This window comes from Pezoporus occidentalis, unplaced genomic scaffold (assembly GCF_034315485.1).
Source record: "Pezoporus occidentalis ecotype Australia unplaced genomic scaffold, CSIRO_AGI_Poc_V1 ctg325, whole genome shotgun sequence".
NCBI classification, from domain to species: domain Eukaryota; kingdom Metazoa; phylum Chordata; class Aves; order Psittaciformes; family Psittacidae; genus Pezoporus; species Pezoporus occidentalis.
The window spans coordinates 57,764-78,110 of record NW_026915213.1 but is presented as its reverse complement, the minus strand read 5'-3'; the positions used below and the strand labels follow the sequence as shown (position 1 = coordinate 78,110).

At 35.9% G+C, this 20,347-nt stretch overlaps 1 protein-coding gene across 2 annotated transcripts in view; it reads right to left on the bottom strand.

The window, feature by feature from the left end:
- The window catches only part of MIGA1 (mitoguardin 1), a 40,484-nt gene that overhangs the window by 19,483 nt on the left and 654 nt on the right, over nt 1-20,347 (bottom strand). Inside the window, exons 1-7 of one of the 2 annotated variants that reach the window (XM_062628911.1) lie at nt 19,894-20,232; nt 19,630-19,800; nt 16,762-16,939; nt 16,084-16,220; nt 15,699-15,825; nt 15,098-15,234; nt 14,260-14,383 (exon numbers count right to left, since the gene is read on the bottom strand). In XM_062628911.1, coding sequence (XP_062484895.1) covers nt 14,260-14,383; nt 15,098-15,234; nt 15,699-15,825; nt 16,084-16,220; nt 16,762-16,939; nt 19,630-19,728 — 802 coding nt within the window. In that variant the 5' untranslated portion in view covers nt 19,729-19,800; nt 19,894-20,232. Of the gene's footprint in view, nt 1-14,259; nt 14,384-15,097; nt 15,235-15,698; nt 15,826-16,083; nt 16,221-16,761; nt 16,940-19,629; nt 19,801-19,893; nt 20,233-20,347 lie in introns of those variants that run through there. The other variant, XM_062628910.1, reaches the window with a different exon arrangement.

Here is a 20,347-nt window from a genome sequence, read left to right as displayed (position 1 = left end):
TATTTAGCATGGGCTATGCAAATCATTACACAGATGTGGGTATAATGCTACTAAACTAAAATTTATTTTTCATATATGTAAGCCAATAATTGGTGCAAATGAAGGAACCACAGAGTTTCCAGCCCAGAACACTAGAGAATCAGGGGTTCTTTTGTAGAGTTTGCATTCAGCCTGCTATGGATTACATGAAGCTCTCAAGATAATAAGATTTTGAATACATCTATATTTGCTGAAGAAGTCATTATTCCAAGTTTCCTAATATGGGCCTAAAACTGTCACCCAGATTGTATGTTAACATGTTAGTTGAATATGAAATACATGTAGTTTTACTCAATAAAAATTCTTATTACTACTACAACAAAAAAAAAAGGCTCAAAATTTGCATGTTATGACAAAATGCTTGATTAAGAAAAGACTGGTAATGCTGAGTGAAATAATACCTTTGGCAAGTGATATGTGCATACAATGCACAGCCTCTCCAAAAAAGAAAGTACAACAGTCTTGTCACCTATTTTTGACTTCCTGGCCACCACCATCCTATCACCCTAAAATACCCTTAGCCAAGCAGGTCCTTATTGATACCCACACTATGCAGAGAGCACACTATTATGGAAATGTTAGGGTTGAAAATGAAGTTACGGCTGGAGCACATACCATGTGAGTACCCCGAGAAGATTCTTACCCACAAGAACATCAGAGAAAAAAAAGGAGAGAGCAGCACAATGAGACTCCTGGAATGAACAGCTGTGAGAAGAAACCAGCCACCAGAGGCTACAACTGCTCCTGCAGTCATCCCTAGTTCTCTAATGTTGTCTAATACCTTCAGGAACAGAATACTAGTGAGTGTGTGAGCTTCAAATAAACTTTACTGATTTGAGAAGCCAGGGAATTATTTTGGGTTCGTTTATATTTGTAAAGAGGATGAAGTAGAGTTTCAAATGTGACAATTACAACAGTAATTGCCATTAGGACTCTTGGTGGTGGTGCCTTAAAATTCATATGTGGTTCTAAAGTTTGATGAAGGGTCTTGAAAAAATGGAAGAATATAGTGTATTGCTAAAGCTTGTGAAATTAATCCTAGGCTTTATAAGATTTTGCAAGCAACTATCTATTTCAAACTAAGCAAAATCAGACCAAACCAAAATGAAGCTACTTCCACATTTATTCACAGAGTACTAATCTAGAATATTTATGTGTCTTTGCCCTGGTAGGTTTGTGTGGTAAAACAGACCACAAAACTAACCTTCTAAACTCTCAGAACAAAATCTGACCTTAGAGACAGAACTGCACACAATTAACTTTTTAGCATTCAATTGGGAAGCATTTACTTTCACATTATGTTTTAAAATTCTGAAAATTGTTTATAGATCATCTTCCCTCCATGCCTGAATGAAACATGGCACGAGTTCACAAGTGAATTTGGCACTTATGTGCAGCAGTTAAAAAAGGAAAGCACTTACCCACTGGCAAAGAACTCCCTGGGAGTTAAGGAATTTAGTTCTGAGTGCCACCGTTAAAGCCATGGTTTCCTATTCTTTCAAGCCCCCCCACTTCAGTGGAACATCATGGCAGTAATGTATCACAATCAGGAAAGAAAGATGAGAAAGACTCCAAAGCAGAGAAAATCTTGCAAAGGAATGCACTTATGAAAATTCAGGGTACTCCAAGAGCAGCAGGGTCCCAGTATTCTGCCAGCCTACCATGCAGCCAGCAACTGTGTTATGTGCTAATCAGGTCCCTTAGATGTGTGGCTTCATGCCTAGACAAAGGAATTACAATAAACAAGTTTAGAGACCACACAAGTATGAATTACTACATAATTCAGTTTCCAGAGAACGTGTCACAGTCTTCTAGCTAGTCACAAGCAGCACAGTGGTTTGTCATCACTGTTGCTGAAGCATACAAAAGCAGCTTTATTTATGTTTATAACCAGTCATAACTCAGAGTGTTGACTGAATATTCATTAAAAAAAAAATAATTATCAGGCTTACCAAATGGCTACTAATGTATTACATGAAGTCTTGCAGGATGCACCTAGAAACTAGTGAATTTACTGTACGTTGTGTTTATAAAAATAAAACAATCCCAACGTTCAGACAGCACTTTCTGATGACTGGGTTGTACAGCTAGAGGTTAAAAAAGGCAAGCCAAGAATGGAGTGGGGGGTCCAGAGACCATTCTGTGTTTAACAGCTATTGTTAAATTATGTGTTTACATTCTCCAGTAACACAGATACCTGGGTTCAAGAAAGTACCTATAGGTGGAGGCATCTCACCCCACTTTGTATAAACAAAGCTATTATTGCCTTCAGCATAAAAATTTATTTCAAGTTAGGATCTTTTAAATATATCTAGAAATATCTATAAATCTTGCACTCTACCAGTACATCAGCATGTATCACGAGTTAAACATGTTGCATGGCTCTTTGTTGGGACCATTCTGATGAAAACTGAAGTGATAGATTCCTTAAAAAAAAAAACAAAACAACACTCCCCCACCAAACCCACAAGCAGATACTCCAGTGCTGTACAATCATCCAGCCTGGCTGCCAATATGTGCTCACTCCTTCAGCAGGTCCCTCTTGTGAGCACACAGTTTCTGCTCAGCAGTACTTGACTAGGAACACAGCAACCAAAGCTGCGGTCTAATGGAAAAGAACTGGAGGAAACGGAGTATAGGACAGCAACAAATACTTATCATTTGCAATTTTACCTTCCTCCTAGTACTCACAGACCTTCTTCACAGTAAGCTTTGGCTGAGCTAATTGCTGAGCCTTCAAATTACATCCTTAGGAAACACTGCAGTAGTTTTCATGCAGAGAATAATCTTCTGTTTTTGTGCAAACAGAAGGCCAAATCTCACCTCCTCAGTAAAAGCTGACTCAACCACGCTTTTATAACTGCTTCCAAGCATAGCTATAATCCACTAAAAAAAATCCACTAATAATCCACGCTAAATCCACTAAAAGACTTCCACTACAATACTCTAACACAGGTAATAAAAAGGCCCATTTTCCAAGACACTGGATGCTCACCTAATTATCGTTATGCAAAACGCAAGATGTTCTTCATTCACACTGTGTTCTGTATTTATTACTTTGATGTTATTCTTAATTCAAAAGGAGTCCAGCTGATTAAAAGCCGACTCAAAAGCATTTGTAGAGACAACAGCAATACATTTTTCATGATTAAGTATAAGTAGAGAACACATATAAAAATTTAATAGTACAATCTGTTAAGTTTACATACATAAACAATAAAATCCACCTGAAAACTGAGATGTACTGATTTGCAAAATTTGTCATCTGGAAAAACATGCAACTTGCCTAAAATAGCCTTAAAATCTTCAAGAGAATTTCCACATACTTTGGAAAGAAATAACAGCGATTTCTGGAATGTTTATAATAATTTAGCTATTTTCAGACCTCCAAGACAGTGACTCTGTCCGTAAAGCTATATTATCTGCTGAGCACCATGTTTCAGGCTGTATAAAACACAACAACGTGGCTATTGCTCTTTTATTCTAAAACAATAAAATCAAGAAAATTGAATGCCCTCATCCAGCAAAGGTAAAGACAGCACAAATTTTTTGTGTCTCAGTAATCATTTTAGTCTGCCCAAGTAAAAATCAAATAAAAGAATTTAAGCACATTTCCTATAATCCATAGGCACAGGTACATTAAATAACTCAAGATTACTAGGAAATATTATATAGCTTTGATATTCTAGAATGGTGATAAACCAAATGATCCTTTCAAGATCTAAATCTGTTAAACAACTCTTCTATAAATCTGATACCTGAATTGGAATATTTTCTGACAGCTTCATTTTTTTTAAGCAAAGAAATTGGCAAAAGGCTAGAAATATCAGTTTGTTATAGAGAATGTGACCTGTGAAAACTGTCCCTGAATGTGCAACACAAAGCTGTCACCATTTCCTCTTCACAGGGGTACTCCATTCTCCTTCAGTTCAGAAAGCATCATATCTATTTCGCTCACAGCAAAGTCCAGTTTGAATTCCAGAGCTTGCTGCTTATTTTAAAACTTAGGCTGTCCACTGGGGATTTATATCATGGCACTATGAAGGTTGCCAGATACCTTAGTCATCAGATTTGAACATCACTGCCTTTTCTTAGTTCTTCATATCCTAAAAACAAGTGCAACCTACCGCTATTTTTGCTCAGACACTTTCTAGTGACAATGGAATAGTCTGTTCAACCACTTTCAGTGTGACAGTATGTTAACTCATTGTGATGCAGAGCAGATTCAAAATGCAATGTCATATTTACAGGAGAAGGAAGCACAAGGCTAACTTTGAAGCTTATAAATCTAGAATCAGCTCCTTTAATACCCTTCCTAAGCCAGAGGCCTCCATAAGCAGGTTAGAGAAGTCTTCTCACCAGACTTGAGAGAGTCTCAAAACTAAGTGAATTTATCTCTTTGGCCTCAGTTCTACTATACCTGTGTACATCAACTGAAATCAGTGGGTACTTAAAGCAAGACATATATGCAAGTGCATTACCATCAGCATCCCTTGCTTCTTTCCAAGGCAGTTCACTGCCACCTTCTTAGTTTTCCCACCATGCACGCATTCCCAGAAGAGCAGACACATACAGTAATGAAAAAGGACAAGATGAGCCAGCAACTCTTGCTCTGCCCCTGAAACTTGTTGCTTTATAAAGTTTCCTATATTTTTAATATTAAAAAAAGAAGGAAAGAATAAACAGTTCAGTATGCCAGCATATAGACCATTTTGCTGGATATAGCACAAGGGTATGGGACCATCCAACATGTTCTCTTCAAAGTAAGATTTTAAATGCGAAATTGCTAGAAATGTTTTTCTTTAGTCAGTGTTATTATCCTTCAGGGATGTTGACATTTCAAAGCATGTGAGACAGACTGACAAAAGGAACGCACATATTCATTTTTCTTCCTTAAAAAAAAAAAAATAACATACACTGCTTACCAGTTGGCAATTACACTTATATGTATGAAGACAGTATCAGAAAAGATCAATACCTTTCTAGCCCTGGAATTAACAGATAGACAGAACAACTATATAACTGGTACATTTATTTGATTTAGACTAACATTTGCATTCTGTATTCAGAATGGAGCCTCTGGCATATTTGACATAGGCAAACTCTGCAGGGACAGTATAATAATAATCTTCACTTGAATTTCAGGGCAGAACTGTTCTATGGAATTCTGCAGACTCCAGTGAAACTCTCAGGAATGTGACTAGCTTCTGCAAACCCAGCTGCACACAGCATACAGCTTAAGAACCTAAATTAGCAAGACACATGCTTAACTTTAAATAATAAGACTTAAAGAATGTCTTAAGTGCCCTACTGATTGGGGCCTGCTTGCATTCCACTTGCCCCCCAGAGCAGGAAAGAGTGAGATAAGAATCCTTACAAAGTTGTACTGAACGAAGAGTTCTTCCTCTGGATCTTTAGCCTACTAAATAATACCAGTTACCAAACTTACATTAAAAAAAAAAAAAAAGTAATAACACTATAAGGTTGCTAAATACATTAGTGTTTATTAATACTTGAATTACATGTGTTAACACTAAAATTATAATGGAAGCAATTATTAGTGCAACCTGATCCTGAAAGATAGCTTGACCCCGCTAAGCAGCTACTCAAACTGACGGAGTTAAAGCTGCTTTCTAGTCAATATATTAGTTACCTGTGATAAATCAAAGTAAAAGAAAGCAAAGCTTGGATAATACAGAATGCACATAATTTAGGCTCTCTGGAAATATGTATATGTTTACCTTTAAATCCTTGCAGCATATCTGCATGTAGAACAAGGGCAGCTTTAAATAGCAGTAGACAGAATAAAGCCTGGTGTGATCAACATGTGCTCTTGAATCAGCTACACTACAGCACTTTGCTATAAGCAGGATTATTAGGTAAGGTGGGTCACAGTGCACAGACCAGATATCCCACAAAGAATTAAGAGACTTATTTAGGTAATTATTATTAACTAACTGTATAAACATATGTAGAGAAAAATGACTAATTGCACAAAAATTTGCACAAAAATTTATCTACTTCCACATACGGGTTCAGCTTTGAAACATTTCAAGCTGAAACTAGGGTTTAAAAAAATTACGATACAAAAAGGCCTTTAAGAATAAAATGCTTACACAAACTACTCAAGCCTGCCAGCTATAGGTAAATAATTAAACCATTAACTATATGCCTGGTGAATAAATGTGTATTGCTGTAGGGATGGGGTATGGCTAGTGCTAAATAACAAGCCCAGTAAACAGTAATCGCTGGACAGTGCTATGTGGATACACTATGACCATTTATGCCAGGCTGATGAGCCAGAGCTTTTGACTTAAATGGCAGCAAGATTTAAACATAGCAGACACATCAGTTAGGAAGAGTTAGCTTTTGCATGCACGCACACAGACACAATGTTTTCATTTTAAGCCTGTGAAAATAAATTGCAGAAAGAAGTTTATCTATTTTAGTCCTAACTGAATTGATAAGGGAACTGCTGTGTATATAGCCCTACATTTGCTGATTTTATACAATTCTGTCAATATTCTATTGAGATACTGTGCTCAAAAGCAATTAGAAAAGCTCAATTTCTCCACTTTCAAGGTTAAACCACCAAGCTAAGAGAGCTGATTACCTCTGAAGTCTCAAAACTATTACTGCCTATATCCCCCCCACCCTATTTTGGCTCTCCTGCCTTCATCTTGCCCAAGAATGTTTCAGACAAGCCTCTCAAAACCAGACCTTAATGCAAGAATAAATTGTTTTAGTAGAAGCTCTAAAACAGGAATTAGTTCCACGGGCCAAAACATGTTCTTGATCATCAGTTTATATAACCTCACACTATGATACTCAGCCAGGAAAATAAATACTTACCATGCCCTCTCTACTTGCCATCTGCCTGGTATGAACTTTTCCTGCCTCTGGAACATTTATACTTACAATGTATATAAACACATTGAAGGTGAGTGTATAATGCAATATACATAATCACATAGAAATTAAGTATATATACATCCTTTTTCGTAAGAAAAAAAAATTGTAAACTTTAAATTGTTAAGAATATATCAGGTTGGAACTAAATCATCTTAAGGTCCTTTCTAACTCTAACCATTCTATGATTCCATGATAAGAACATGCAAAAGGGAGGATGTTTCCACTTACTCCATACATCACTTTTCAAAAGTGGTCAAAATGAAGGCAAGAGGTTATTAGATCAAGCCCTGAGATGTGTGGAAAATGATCCCTTTCCTATACACTAAAAGAAGGTAAATATGTGGACTTTTTCTAGCAGATTTTTTAAAAAAGGAGAAGCTACTGACTAAAACTAACCATCAGAATGGCCAACAAAAGAAATGCAAAAGGAATGCTCAAACTATATGTTTTAAAATAGTGTTAATCCTGTGTGTTTACTGTTGTGGGCTAAGTGATAAGCACACAGATAAAACAGCATGCATTACCTAGTCCTACTTGAGTAGTATTGTGGGGCACTAACTGCATAAACTGCTGCACAAATGCTCCTCACTCATGTAAGGAACTGGATCAACTTCATTATATTTCCCCCTTTTTATCAGGGATTTAAAATTGATGGGCAGAGAAGAAAGTAAAAAGAGAGATGAAATAATGAAGAGTTTGCCCAAGTAAGTACATGGAACAAGGAAGCTCACACCAAGAGACATGGGGAGAGATGACTGCTCACATGTTGTAAGGAATGAGCAGAAACAGTTGAGAAATAGTAGAGGGACTTTGTGTTAGGAAGATTAAGCAGAGAAGTTCAGGAACAGCTTACTGCACAGTATGGGAAATTAAATCAAGTAGGTGGATTGTGGCTCAATTCCGAATTGAGCCACAATGAATTATGAATTACAGCATGCAAGCTACTTCAGAGCTAAAAGGATCTAGTATTTCATATGAAGAGAAGCTCCTGAGCGAGAGAGACAGCTTAAGGAAAAGGAATAATCTGGTCATTAAAACAAGCAAAGGTGATTTTTATACATAACAGTTAAGTCCATGTGAGAGAAGCAAGTTTTAAATTGATAAGGAGTGAGAGAGACAAGGGCTTAAACAGGAGTTTTGGTGTGGACAGAAAGAAGATAGGTTTCAGGGATGCAATTTAAGGAAAAGCAAAAAGGTGTATAAATAGCCTGCACAGTGGGGTCTAAGAGCAAAGCTGTTGGGCAAATACAAACAAGGGTGCTCAAAAATCAGAAACATACTCTCTTTCTGATCTTACCAGAAGTGCTTTTGTAAATTTTTATCAATAGCTAACACACAATAAGCAACCTTGAGTTCTCCAGTGCTGGTTCTGTGCACAGTAAAATAGATTACCTTGAGCCCTGCTGAAAAGATTTCAACTAATCTGCTTCACAATGAAATGGCACCTAAGCGTCAGCATTTAAGATAGGCAAAAATATACACTCCAGTTTATCAAATGCCAACATAAAAATACAGATTATCAAATACTAATCTTTTTCAGTGCAAGTGACCTAACTGCAGGTAAATGCAAAGCTATTTTGTGGGTTTAGTATTGTATTGCCAAAATTAAAGATTATCACTGAGAAAGCCAATCCTTATAATCTTTTCATAGACACAACATTTGCAGATATATTTTTATTTACAGTTTTAAATTGACCTTTTACCCACCAGTCTTACTCTACTACCCAACATTGCATAGATGCGTTTCAGTAAAGAATTTTGCTGAAGACAATTTAGAAAGGAAGTGTTACTCGTATTGGACAAATATGCCTTTATAGGAAAGTCTTAAATATTATTTATAGAAGACATACTATCCAATTCAAACATCTACCCTTTGAATATCTATTGTAAACCAGAAATAAGGGATTGCAGCAATAAATTGCAAGACACCTCACAGTAAAATGCAGTAAGCTTCTGCAGTTACTGAACTTCCACAAACTGTAATAGCTAAATCATGTTCAAAATACATATTGATTTTTTTAAAATAGAATTGGAGTAACATTTCTGGACTTTTCCTCAGGCTTAATAATATTGTTTTCTTTCCTTTATGAGAGCATTTCTTGGGATGAATATATTTCCACACTTAGAGAAAAAGTTATTGCTTCCTTTTGATTTCAATTCTGTTTCAGCCACTAGAAAAATGTTTTGTCCTTCTCTAAGAAATGAAGAAATCATTTAATGCACATTTATCTTCAAAGATGACAAAGCAAGCAAAATTTTTCAAGCTATCATAAAAAGTTACGTGACTTTGAAATTATTTTATAGTATGTACTACTAAAGCACACCTATGTGAATTATTACAAATTGCTCACCTCCTCATTGGAGCCTGGCAATTAGAAGCAGAAACATTTCTTGTGCATAACCAAATAAAATGTTAATGAAAAAATTTTAGTTTGAGTATATAACATTTCAGAGGCAGGAAGGAAAGGCCCCAGATACTCATTCATGGACAGTAAAACATTCTAAAAGTGTGTGCAATAAAGTATATAAAAATGAGCTTTCAATAGTTTCATTGATTATGCAAAGATTTTTCTTCCTTTTAGAAGCAGCTGGAAAAAAGGTTTCTAATATGCAAATATGTTCTCCAAAGAGTTCTGCCACTAGGTTAAAGGCTATGCATATTCTCTCCAAAATGCCAGGCATATCTCTGAGTGTGAGAAGAAAATTAAAAAAAGAAACAGACAAACCTTCCAACAAAAGCGTCCAACAACGCAGACCTTTGTGAGAGATCTTTTACTGCAGTAGCTCAAACAATTAATTTGTTTTAAATTGTATAATTAGGATAAAATAAAAAGTAAATATTTCTAAACAAAAATGTTCTCAATGCATATGTTTTACTATTATTATCAAAAAGTGTAAGGGCCAGTGTACACAAATCACCATTAGTTTGAGTGCCAGTATTCCTTTTTGCAGTAGAAAATAATATAATAATACGATGTATTAGGAATTCAGTACTGAAAAGGAGCCCTACAATTTGAGAATTTTCCCCTCTGACCTGCAATTCTGCTTGTAAGTAAAGCTATTGTTTCTGTCCTAACTCTGCATTCCTCACAAGTTAGCTCGACTAACATTTTGGTCTGCTAGAAAAGATCTAAAAAGAATTAAAAAAAAAAAAGAAAAAGAAAAAAAAGAGAACTTTTTTCAAGGACAGACTACAGAAAGTATTGGAAGCTTTTAACCCTCTACCCCCTCAGAAATAATAAGATGAATATTTTTTGTTTCACAGTTTTCTACCAATTGCCTCCTTCCTGATCCGAACAGCTTATGCCTGCCTCAGGAAAGCCTGTTTCTGGGTTTCCCATGCTGTTTCACAGCCCTAAATCAGCATAAAAAACCCAGCAGCCCTCCATATTTATTTTAATTTCATGTCCAGAAATATTTCTGCTATAGAAATCCTATTTTAACTTGCTGGTTTATATAATTCTGAAAGTCCAGTGGAGAATGTAACAACGATGAACACAACTGTGTTCCATTATTTCATCTATTTAATGGTCTTTTTCAGGGCTGTATTCATTGTTTATAACGCCACAATAGGTTACAGAGTTGAAATAATAAAAACAATAATCATTATTATTACTATTAACAGAATTATACCCACAGGGAAAAAAAAGGTATTTATTAATACCAGCATCTTCTGCACTGCTAAAAGTTGAATATTTAGAAATATCTAGAAAAGAAAATACTTAATTTACATATAACTAGGAAATAAAAAAGCATTTGGAGGTCCTAATTTACAGAAGAATAAAACAAAAGCCAATTAGACCACAACACATAAAGTAACTCATTCCTGACTCTCCCATGTAGCGTGTTACCATAGTCTCCTCCTGAAGGCTGTTTCTCAAAGCTGTTTGGCAAATTGTTTATCTTGCCAACGAACTAAAACTAGTAGTGGGATCATAAAGTGAAAGCTAGTTTGTGGTATGATTGATCAATGGCAGCACTAAGATCTTAATCTGATTAGGTAGAGAGAAATGGTGACCAGGGAAGAATAACACGTAATAGTGTTGGGAAGGAGCAACACCTCTGACTAGTAGAGAAGCAGAGGAGAGAGTGTTTTCAAGAGCCTCAGAATTCTGACAGATTTTACATAGAAAGCTGAAAACCAGAAACTGATGAAAATTTTTACCTTTGTAAGTTTCTTTCCTGACTGATTTCTGAATAAGAAGTGCCAGTCAGACATTTACGTAGCAAATCTTTTGATAACACTTTAGCATTTGCCCGACTGTCAGAGCTGTGCCTCCAGCTGTGGCTAACCACAAGTGCTTCAGATGGAGAAAATGGAAGAAAAATCCACAAACTAGTTCTGTCATGTCTGACAGAAAAAACACTGCAAAACATTATAAGCACTCTAATGACAAGCTGCAAGACTTATGAACCTATTAAGGACAAAGGCTTCTGCTTGTTCTCGCCAAAGCCCACAGAAGAAGAAAAAATAGCAGTACTAAGGGGAAACACTGATATGCAAGAAAGACCCCAATGACAATTTACACTCAAGTCCATCTCTTCTTCTCAAAGAGGAACTAAAACAACATTGAAAATACCCAACAAAAAACCTGCCTGAAACACTGAAATACCCTCAACACAGTTCAGAGGCAACTTACTTCAGCACTCAACTTGTGCCACTAGAACAACCAGAAACTGGATCTACTTATAACTCTAACAAGGTCTACAAATCCCCCAGCACCACATACCTTTTCAATGTGTAAGTAACTATTCAAAAAAAGTAAGTCACCTCTCAGTACCTTCTTCAGTAAAGAATTAGTCACAGGCAATCAAACCATGTTTAAGTTTTTCCAAAACATGGAACATTTTTATGGCTTGGTTTGAGCTGTCTAATATTTCTGTATCTTCTGGAATACAAATAGAACTGGACACAGCATTTTAAAGCCACATAAACCCACAACTGTATCTCTACCTCTATGGTGATGTTGTCCTTTACACAAAGCAAAGGATTATCAACTGTCTTTTTTCTACAGCAGTGTGCTGAGAACACAGACTGATTGCAATACGTAATTTTCCTAACGCATCCCAAGAGTGTTCATTATTTTTCTTTCAAGATCTCTCAACTCTATGTACAATCTGTACTAGTTTGGATTCAAATATGAATTGACTGTAACAATTTAAACAGACAATTCAGAGCAGTATTATTTACCTTGCCTTTTCATAAATTCAATGCTTCTCATGCTCTAAATAAAATTTTTGTATCAATTTCCAGCTTTACTTTATCATCAACCACATAGCTGATAAAATTACAGCCTTTGACCAAATATCTTCCCTCTAGGGAAGCAAACCTTTCACTTAACAGCAAACAGAAGTATAAACAAATGTTCAGGTCAGTGAACCAATTATTATAATGATCCCCCAAACTGCAGATCTCTCAAAAACCTACAGTCCAAGAAAAACTATCTACCACAGAACTGTAACAACTGGCAGTACTCATAGTAAATTAGCAACTCTCTTATTTCACAGGCACAATGCTTAACTTGGCTGTTGGAGCTCTGGGGTTGTTGGGTTTTGTTTGTTCGGTTGAGGGGTTTTTTTTGTTTTGTTTTGGTTTTTTTTTGTGGTTTTTGGTTTTGGCTTTTTTTTGTTTGTTTGGGGGTTTTTGTTTTTTAGGATTTGTAACTAAATTAGCAATTTCTCAATCATTTGGAACACTTTCTACTTTCCAAGAGCAATAAGCAGTAAACAATGGATTAGGGTGCTTTCTTACTTTCTTTGTCTAGATTGGGTACAAATCATCCAGGACTACTGATTCTGATTTAGCAGATGCTGCTGCTGCCTCTTTTGCAATAAATTATATTCATTCCTGCAGAGCAGAGGCACCTTCATTTCTGTTTCTGCTCAGAACTGTCATTTGTATTTTACAAAATTTCTTGGTAAAGAATGTTGTACTATCTATTTCATTTGCCCACTGGGATTTCATAATTTTCTTGGACTTTGTTATTCTTGTGACTCTTGAATCCTTCCATTACTGCTGTTAATACATGCACATATGTGAACACACACAAAAAGGAAAAAAGGTGACCAAAGTTACTACTAGGATACTTCCTAAAAGAGTAATACAAAGCTTTAAATAAAAGAAGGTGAAACAAAGTAAGTATTACATGTGAACATGTACATTTTGGGTTAGCAAAGGAAAGTATCTTGACAGCAGCTTTCATTTTCTTTAACTAGGTTGCCAAATACAAGAAAAGAAAAAACAAGGTGGAAGGGAACAGACCCATAAGACAGCCACTAAGATTCTCCTAATTGTACTTTTCTCTCTGTCTCAGGACAGCTACCAAAAACCTGTCAATCTCAAAAACATCCTACTTCAAACATTCATACCCTACACTCAGTGACATATCCTTCAGGAAAGTAAATTATCTGAGAAATGTTGAGTGATATAATGTTTTTATATCTAGCATCAAACAAAAACACCCTCTGTATTAAATCGTCCAAGCTCCACAGTGCTTGGAAGCAGAAAGCCAGCTCTGACCTGAATTTAATTCCCACCTTACTGTATTTAGGGATTTCAGGATAACATGAGGGTTACGAGATGAGAGTGCTGCCACCTCGTGCCAGTCAAGTTGAAGCCTAACAAACAAGACTACTGACTAAAACTAACCCCAGAACATGTTCTGCCTTTAAAGTCTGACAGTTACTTGAGATCAGGTGCTTGATCTTGAATTATGAAAGAGCATAATAGTATCAGTCTTTAAGAACACCTTAAACCAATTCTTTAAATAAAAATAATCAAACTATCTGTACTTAATCAGCATGTCTTGTAGCAATCACACATCACACTTGCCATTTAAAATCCTGGTTTTAGTCACTACTAACTGTGACACATTTCAATCACTAGGGATAAGAGCTTTAGTAGTAGATATGTATTTCAGACAAACTCTTTCTGGTTTGATTTTGGGTTTTTTCTTTTGTAAAAAATTATGACAAACAAAAAAAGTACATACATACAGTCTGACAGTTCAAAGGTTATATATTCTTACTGCATAAATATTTAAATACCCAAGTCATAACCTTCAGAAAGTTAAGAAGCATTATGAAAATTCTCAGGTGTACTGACAAGCCACAGAGAAAAATATTTTCTCTCAGTTCATTCTTATCTAAAATACAAGCACTACATCAAACATTACCTAATAATGTAAAGACCCTGATTTTTTTTCTCTTCATTTACTGATAAATTCTCATGACTCAATATTTCATTGATTCTCCCCCCTCCAAGAGTTATTATTAAAACCAATAAAAATGTGAAATAGGAGTACTCACCAATATCATTAGCTAGAGAAGCAGGATCAGAGACCCCAAGGGTGGCTTCAAACTCCTCCTGAAGACGGTAAGCTCTTTGAAGAAGGGATTCGAGCTTATGAATGAATTCAGCACTAATGATATCCTGCAAGTGCACAGACATTAGAATATTTCCTATTTGTTTATAGCCTGTAAGATTCCTTTGTAAAATCGAAGACTATTAAGCTTCTAAAGATCAGACGGTGCCACTGGCACAGATGAATACTTCAACATCCAAAATATACACACTTTTTGAAACATACATTTGTATTATCTAGTTCAATAGAAATAAAGTCTAAATTTTAAAATACTTTACCTGTGATGTTTAATGCACTAGAAATAATGAAAGCCACACAGGTGTATTTCAAAGCATTTTTAGCATTTTGTTCATAAGAACAAAGGAATATAAATAAAGTTCATGCACATTGTGGCTACTCATAAATTGATCATCTTTCCCAAGACCTTTATCTTTGCTAAGCAGGTATCTTCTCACATAGTCATAAAACAAAGGGATGACCCAAGGGGTTTTGTGGAGAAACTAGTATGCTTGGTAGCTTGTTAATACCATCCAGAAGCAAACACTGATGCAACAGCGATTGCCAAAAAAAATAAATAATGCTAATTCTCTCCCCCAACCCTCCTCCAAATAACCAACCAAAGAATCAAAAGGAACAAAACTAGATTTCCTTTAAACGCAATACCACCAATTTTAATCCATTCTCGGTATTGGTAATTGAATCAGAAGTTGAAAAGGTTCAGGAAACAAAGTGCAATGAATTGTTAGGGCAGCAGCAGTAGATTATAGATTCAGTATACTCACTTCTACACTTTCTTCTGCAATTGCATCTCCTGCTCCCAGCTTAATGGAACCACAACTTGCTTCATCTTCAACTTGCCTGTTACGGAAAGTTAGTGCCTGCTCCCACCGACGCAGTGCTTCTTCAAAAAGCTCCATACCTAGGGAAGATTAGGAATACCTAGATTCCATCAAACACACAGCTTCCATATGTATGTGCATTTTAGAGCGTTAGGAAACTTTGTAGCTAATAAGCATGATTATAGCAGAGATGTAAGCTTTCAAAACAACATAGATTTCCAGTCTAAAAAATAAATTAAAAAAATATATCTGCCTTTTTAATAAGACAAAGGAGTTTACCAGTAAAGCAACAACATTCAATGTATTTTTCCTATTTATTTTTTTAAATAATTTGATGGATTACTACTACAAATACAGGAATAAAACAGTATCTATTCTCTAGATCAAGTAAGATAAAATTATTTTACAGAAGCGTTCTTAAACACATGCCAACAGGATACTGTGAAAGGATACCACACTAATATTGTGTGTCACTTTACCGTAAACCCAAGAAATCATTTACATTCATTGTTAGTAGATAATGAATGTTCTTATTATGACTTACCCATCAAGTACAAATTCTCAGGTGTGGTCACTGGAATATTGACAAGCTTAATATCATCTTCATCTGCTTTATCCCAGGAATTTGAATTGCCACAAGCACAACTGTGACAAGAAGTGGCACTCTGAACCTTCAGAAGAAAATGAACAAAATTTGAAATGATGTTGCACAGAATGTCCTCAAAATTACATTCCTGCCAGAGCACAGCATAGCCAAGCTACCTGGCTAGAAGCTGTTTTTATTAACTAGTAAGTACAACGGCCTTCTCACTACCTCTAGTCACCTGCACAGCTTGCTCAAGAAAGTTGTTTTGGCCCAGTGAAACCATTAGGTACATACTCAGTGCAGGTTAGTAGACATTGAAGAGCCTTAAAACACTTTTGCTTACCGAGGCCAGGCTTTGAACTGAACCAGAGCATTTACTGAAAAGTCCTCCATTTGCATAGATACAAGACTGAGATCCTTTTTCCTTCACAGAGCTCAGAGAAAGGGTCAAGTTTTGCCGACTACTGGAACAACTAGAACCTAAGAGATACACTGATGTTAAAGCTGCTGCAAACTCAAAATAACATATTTTTCATTAGCAAGATCGATCAAGAATTGCATTTACTCTTTTCAATAAAATACAGTTTAGAAGCAAGCAACAATTATTCTTTTATTTACAGTTCTACATGAGAAACTATAAATTACAACAGTCAATATCTGTAACAATAACCATGCATTTGAGCACAATTATTTTCCCATCTTATAAAAAATTAAATTTGCTTTTCTCAGTATTGAGGTATATCCACAAGATGGCAAACCGGACTGTTAATACACTACCAATAAAAAAAGTTTTAATTCAAATTCATGACTAAAACTTCACCTTTGAGAACAAGACCAGCTTACTTTAAGACACTGTAATTTTGCTCCTCATCTGCACATTTTCTACTTTAACAATTCAAACCTACTCATCGTTAAATGAAAAGTTTGTTTTACTACTATAGAGTTATGCACACAGCTCCCCTCACACCCCTTTTCCTCCCCTCCAAGAAAAAAAAGAATACTTGGGGGTTTCTTCATGTACCTTTTTCTGATGCAGCCGCTTTAGTACACTCTAGTACCAGATGACTTGGTTCCCATGCTGGCACTTTCTTGTTTTTCTTTCCACGTCTTCTTTTAAAGTGATGGGCCAGAAAAATAACAGATATTGCACTCACTGCTGTTACCGTTAAAAGCTTCTTTAACCCAGGTGAGAGCTTTAGCTGAAAAAAAGAGTGTGACTTCATTAGAAGTATATGCTCCTTAACTCCCACCCTTCCTCCTGCTCTCCCTTGGCCGTGTTTAACATAGGCTATAGCTCGTCTCAGGGAGATAAGAGATGCTGCTCACACACAGACTGTGAAGCAACCGAGTAAGGAAAAATGACTGCTACTGCTGAACCCAGGACAGGACACAACTAACTGCTTCTCAAAATTTGTGATGGCCAGTAGGTGACAAGGTTTACAAAGGGGTGTGACAAAGCGAGTGGCTGCACTGAGAGTCATACTGCAGCACCAAGAACTATAAGGTATATTGCAAATCCATGAACTACAGGGATCTAAGTAAGTGACTTTCAGAATTTTTTTTTAAATTTATTTATTATTTTCAATGTCAGGACAATACAGGGCTTCAATTAATTCTCTAACAGCAAAAAAAGTACTGAGAAGAAACTCACCCTTCGCAACCAGACTATCACTTGCACTGTGAAAGAGTAAAGATACAAAAGCTAGTATTTGCATGGTGTTTCAATTTGGGAAGATCATGTACTTAAACACATTTCTCTAAAGCTTTTTTGTCTTTTATTATTTCTTGCATTTTATTTTGGATACAGATCAGTCATGGGTTTACAGATGTTTAAATTAGTAAATAAGAATCACATATACAAGCAACTGGAATGAAAAGCCATTAACAAAGTTTATAAAATTCAAAGTTACAAGATATAAAACCAAGAAAAGAGTCATTTAACTGGAAACTAGAGTCCACATTTACAAAATCTTTAGGAAATCCATGCTGCTTGAGAAACAGACTGCTGGGAGAAAACAGTCCTTGGGGCTAATATGGTGTTTCTGAAACACGTTTCCTCATACAAGAGGAGAGCTGGCCACACAGAGTACCACTGCACTCTGGAAGTCCTGGTTGCTGTGCAATTGATTAATACTATCAGAGTTGTGTAATTTAAAGAAGCACTGAAAGTTTTGCTCCGCATGGAGCTCACAATCAACAAGTCAAAACCACTTGAGAGCCCTGTCCTTAGTGGTATTGTATCTTTACTGAGGCTGAAAAACCTAGCACTGTACTCTGCAAGAAGGAAACCCCTGACATGCAGCACAAACACAGAAAAGAGTTAATAACCAAATAACTGAGATTAAAACTTCAAAGTTCATAAAATTAAATGCTAGAACTAAAGTTTCATAGAACTGTAAATGGATTTTTTTTTTAAATTTGTGCCTAAAAACATGCTCATGAATAAATTAACAGTGAAATGAAAACCTCTAAGGAGGAAAGCTAATAGATGCTCATAACAGAGTTGCACATGATATTTTAAAAGGGCATGAATATGATGCAATGTAAAAAAAGAAATCTGTGATCTTGCAGTGAGAATTTCAAAGTAAAAACAGAAAAATGAGAAAATTATCAGATGCAGCCGAGACTCTCATTGTGGTTTTATATGCAGTAAAATTCTGAAAAGCATTTACATGCAAATCTGAAAAATGACATAGCTGTTGTTTACAAGCATCACCTTCAATAAAAATTAAATAGTCAGATTAAAGACATGGGTTTTAAAGGTAAAAGTTTATTAGGACCTGCTAATAGCTATTTTAAAAATTATTAGTGGCATTCCTAATTATAAACAATTTTTTCTTTTAGTTACTTTTGTCAGTGATTCATCATACAAAGAACAGAAAAAAAATCTACTGAATCATATTCTGTACAACCAGCTAGAAACTTTTTTCATCCCATGTATTAAGGCATCAGAATATGGTTCACTCTTCAAGAAATGAGGGATATGACTGAAGACTTAATACTTCATCAAGTAATTCTGACATTTCAGTCTATCGTTTATCATGTATGTGGTTAGGCATACACATAGCTGCCTACCGCACCAGGCAACTAACACCTCTCTTTGAACCTCTACTACACAACTTACAGCTCCTCCTCCCTGCCTTTGACATGAAGGTGCTCTAGGGACAAATTTTATAATTCCCTGCAGACAAGAAGGATCAGCTTCACAATATTTCCACCTTTTGTCAGCCTTAAATTAAGCTCATAAGGTATTCCTCATCACCTACACTTGAGTTACTGCATTCCATGTTGCTAGTGAAAACTAGCCTGTAATATCAATGAAAGAAAATAAGAATAAGTCATTTCAGGGCCGTATGTAAAAGGAAATACTATGATTAGTAGAGCCTTAGCATTTTATTTGAAGAAGCTCTTTCTATAAGTCAAATAAACACAGTAACATGCCACTTATCATTCAGATTAATTTGACGAGTGCCAATGGCAACCTAGAAAGTACTTCAGACCACACTCAATACTATTATTCAATATTTAGTTATAGTTATGTTTAGTTTTTACACATCTAAAAGCTTCTACAAAAAAAAAAAACAAACAAATTGAGGAATTTGGTATTTGATTTGATGAGAGCTATTGTGCTGTTGCAAAATGAAGACACATTGACATTGAAGATAAAGCAATCTCTTCAGTCTGACGTTTGATGATGCACTAAGTGTTTATTAGCAGAAAAAGACAAAAAAAACCCTGCTTCTGTCAATGCTTTAAATAAACTAAAAATCAATGTATTCTGTACAAATCTAATTCACATGAGGCTCAGAAGAGCAAGTACATTACAATTAAAAGTATTAAACTTCTAAATGTACACCAAAAGTGACAATGCTTCAATAATATATATTACCTGGTTGAGAGAATGATACCAGGAAAGGGGAAGATGAAATACCCGTAAGGCTACTGTCTTCAGAGAAAATCGTGCCTCAGTAACAGCTTCTTCTGACATGGCTCCTTCTCTCCCATAACCTCATTAAGTGACACTATCTTGAAAACAGCCACAGGTGGTCTCCGGAATACCCTGTCAAATAAAGGATATATACTAAATTATGCAATAAAAGCCCAGATAGCTTTCTTCTACAAGTTTGAATCTCTTAAATAACATGTATATGACTTGTTTGATTGATGTTTCTGACTGGAGATTTGTGCTTCATGAGGAGACAGTGAATCTGCTGATTCAGTTTAGGCCCCATTCCTTCACACTGCTCTGTGCAGACACCTGTGCATGTGTAACCAGGATCTACAGAGGACTCAGCCTGCTTTTATCACCTCGCAGTTCACTTATATTCTCTAAATCCATTCATGACAACAATCCCATTTCACTACTGTTGGAAGAACCTGTTTGCCAGCTAAGAGAGTTAAAAGATCTGAGAGCAGCCTGAAGTTTATCTCATTCAAAAGCCTCATTTTTATTGCAGACACAATGAGGAACAAACACTATACCCTGACATAATCTCCCCCATTAACAGGGACCATTCCCCCTTACTCCCTGATGCTAAGCTTCTGTCCGTAACACCCAAAACAGCAACCGTGGCACGGAGCGAGCTGAAAGCAGAAGGCGGGCCCGC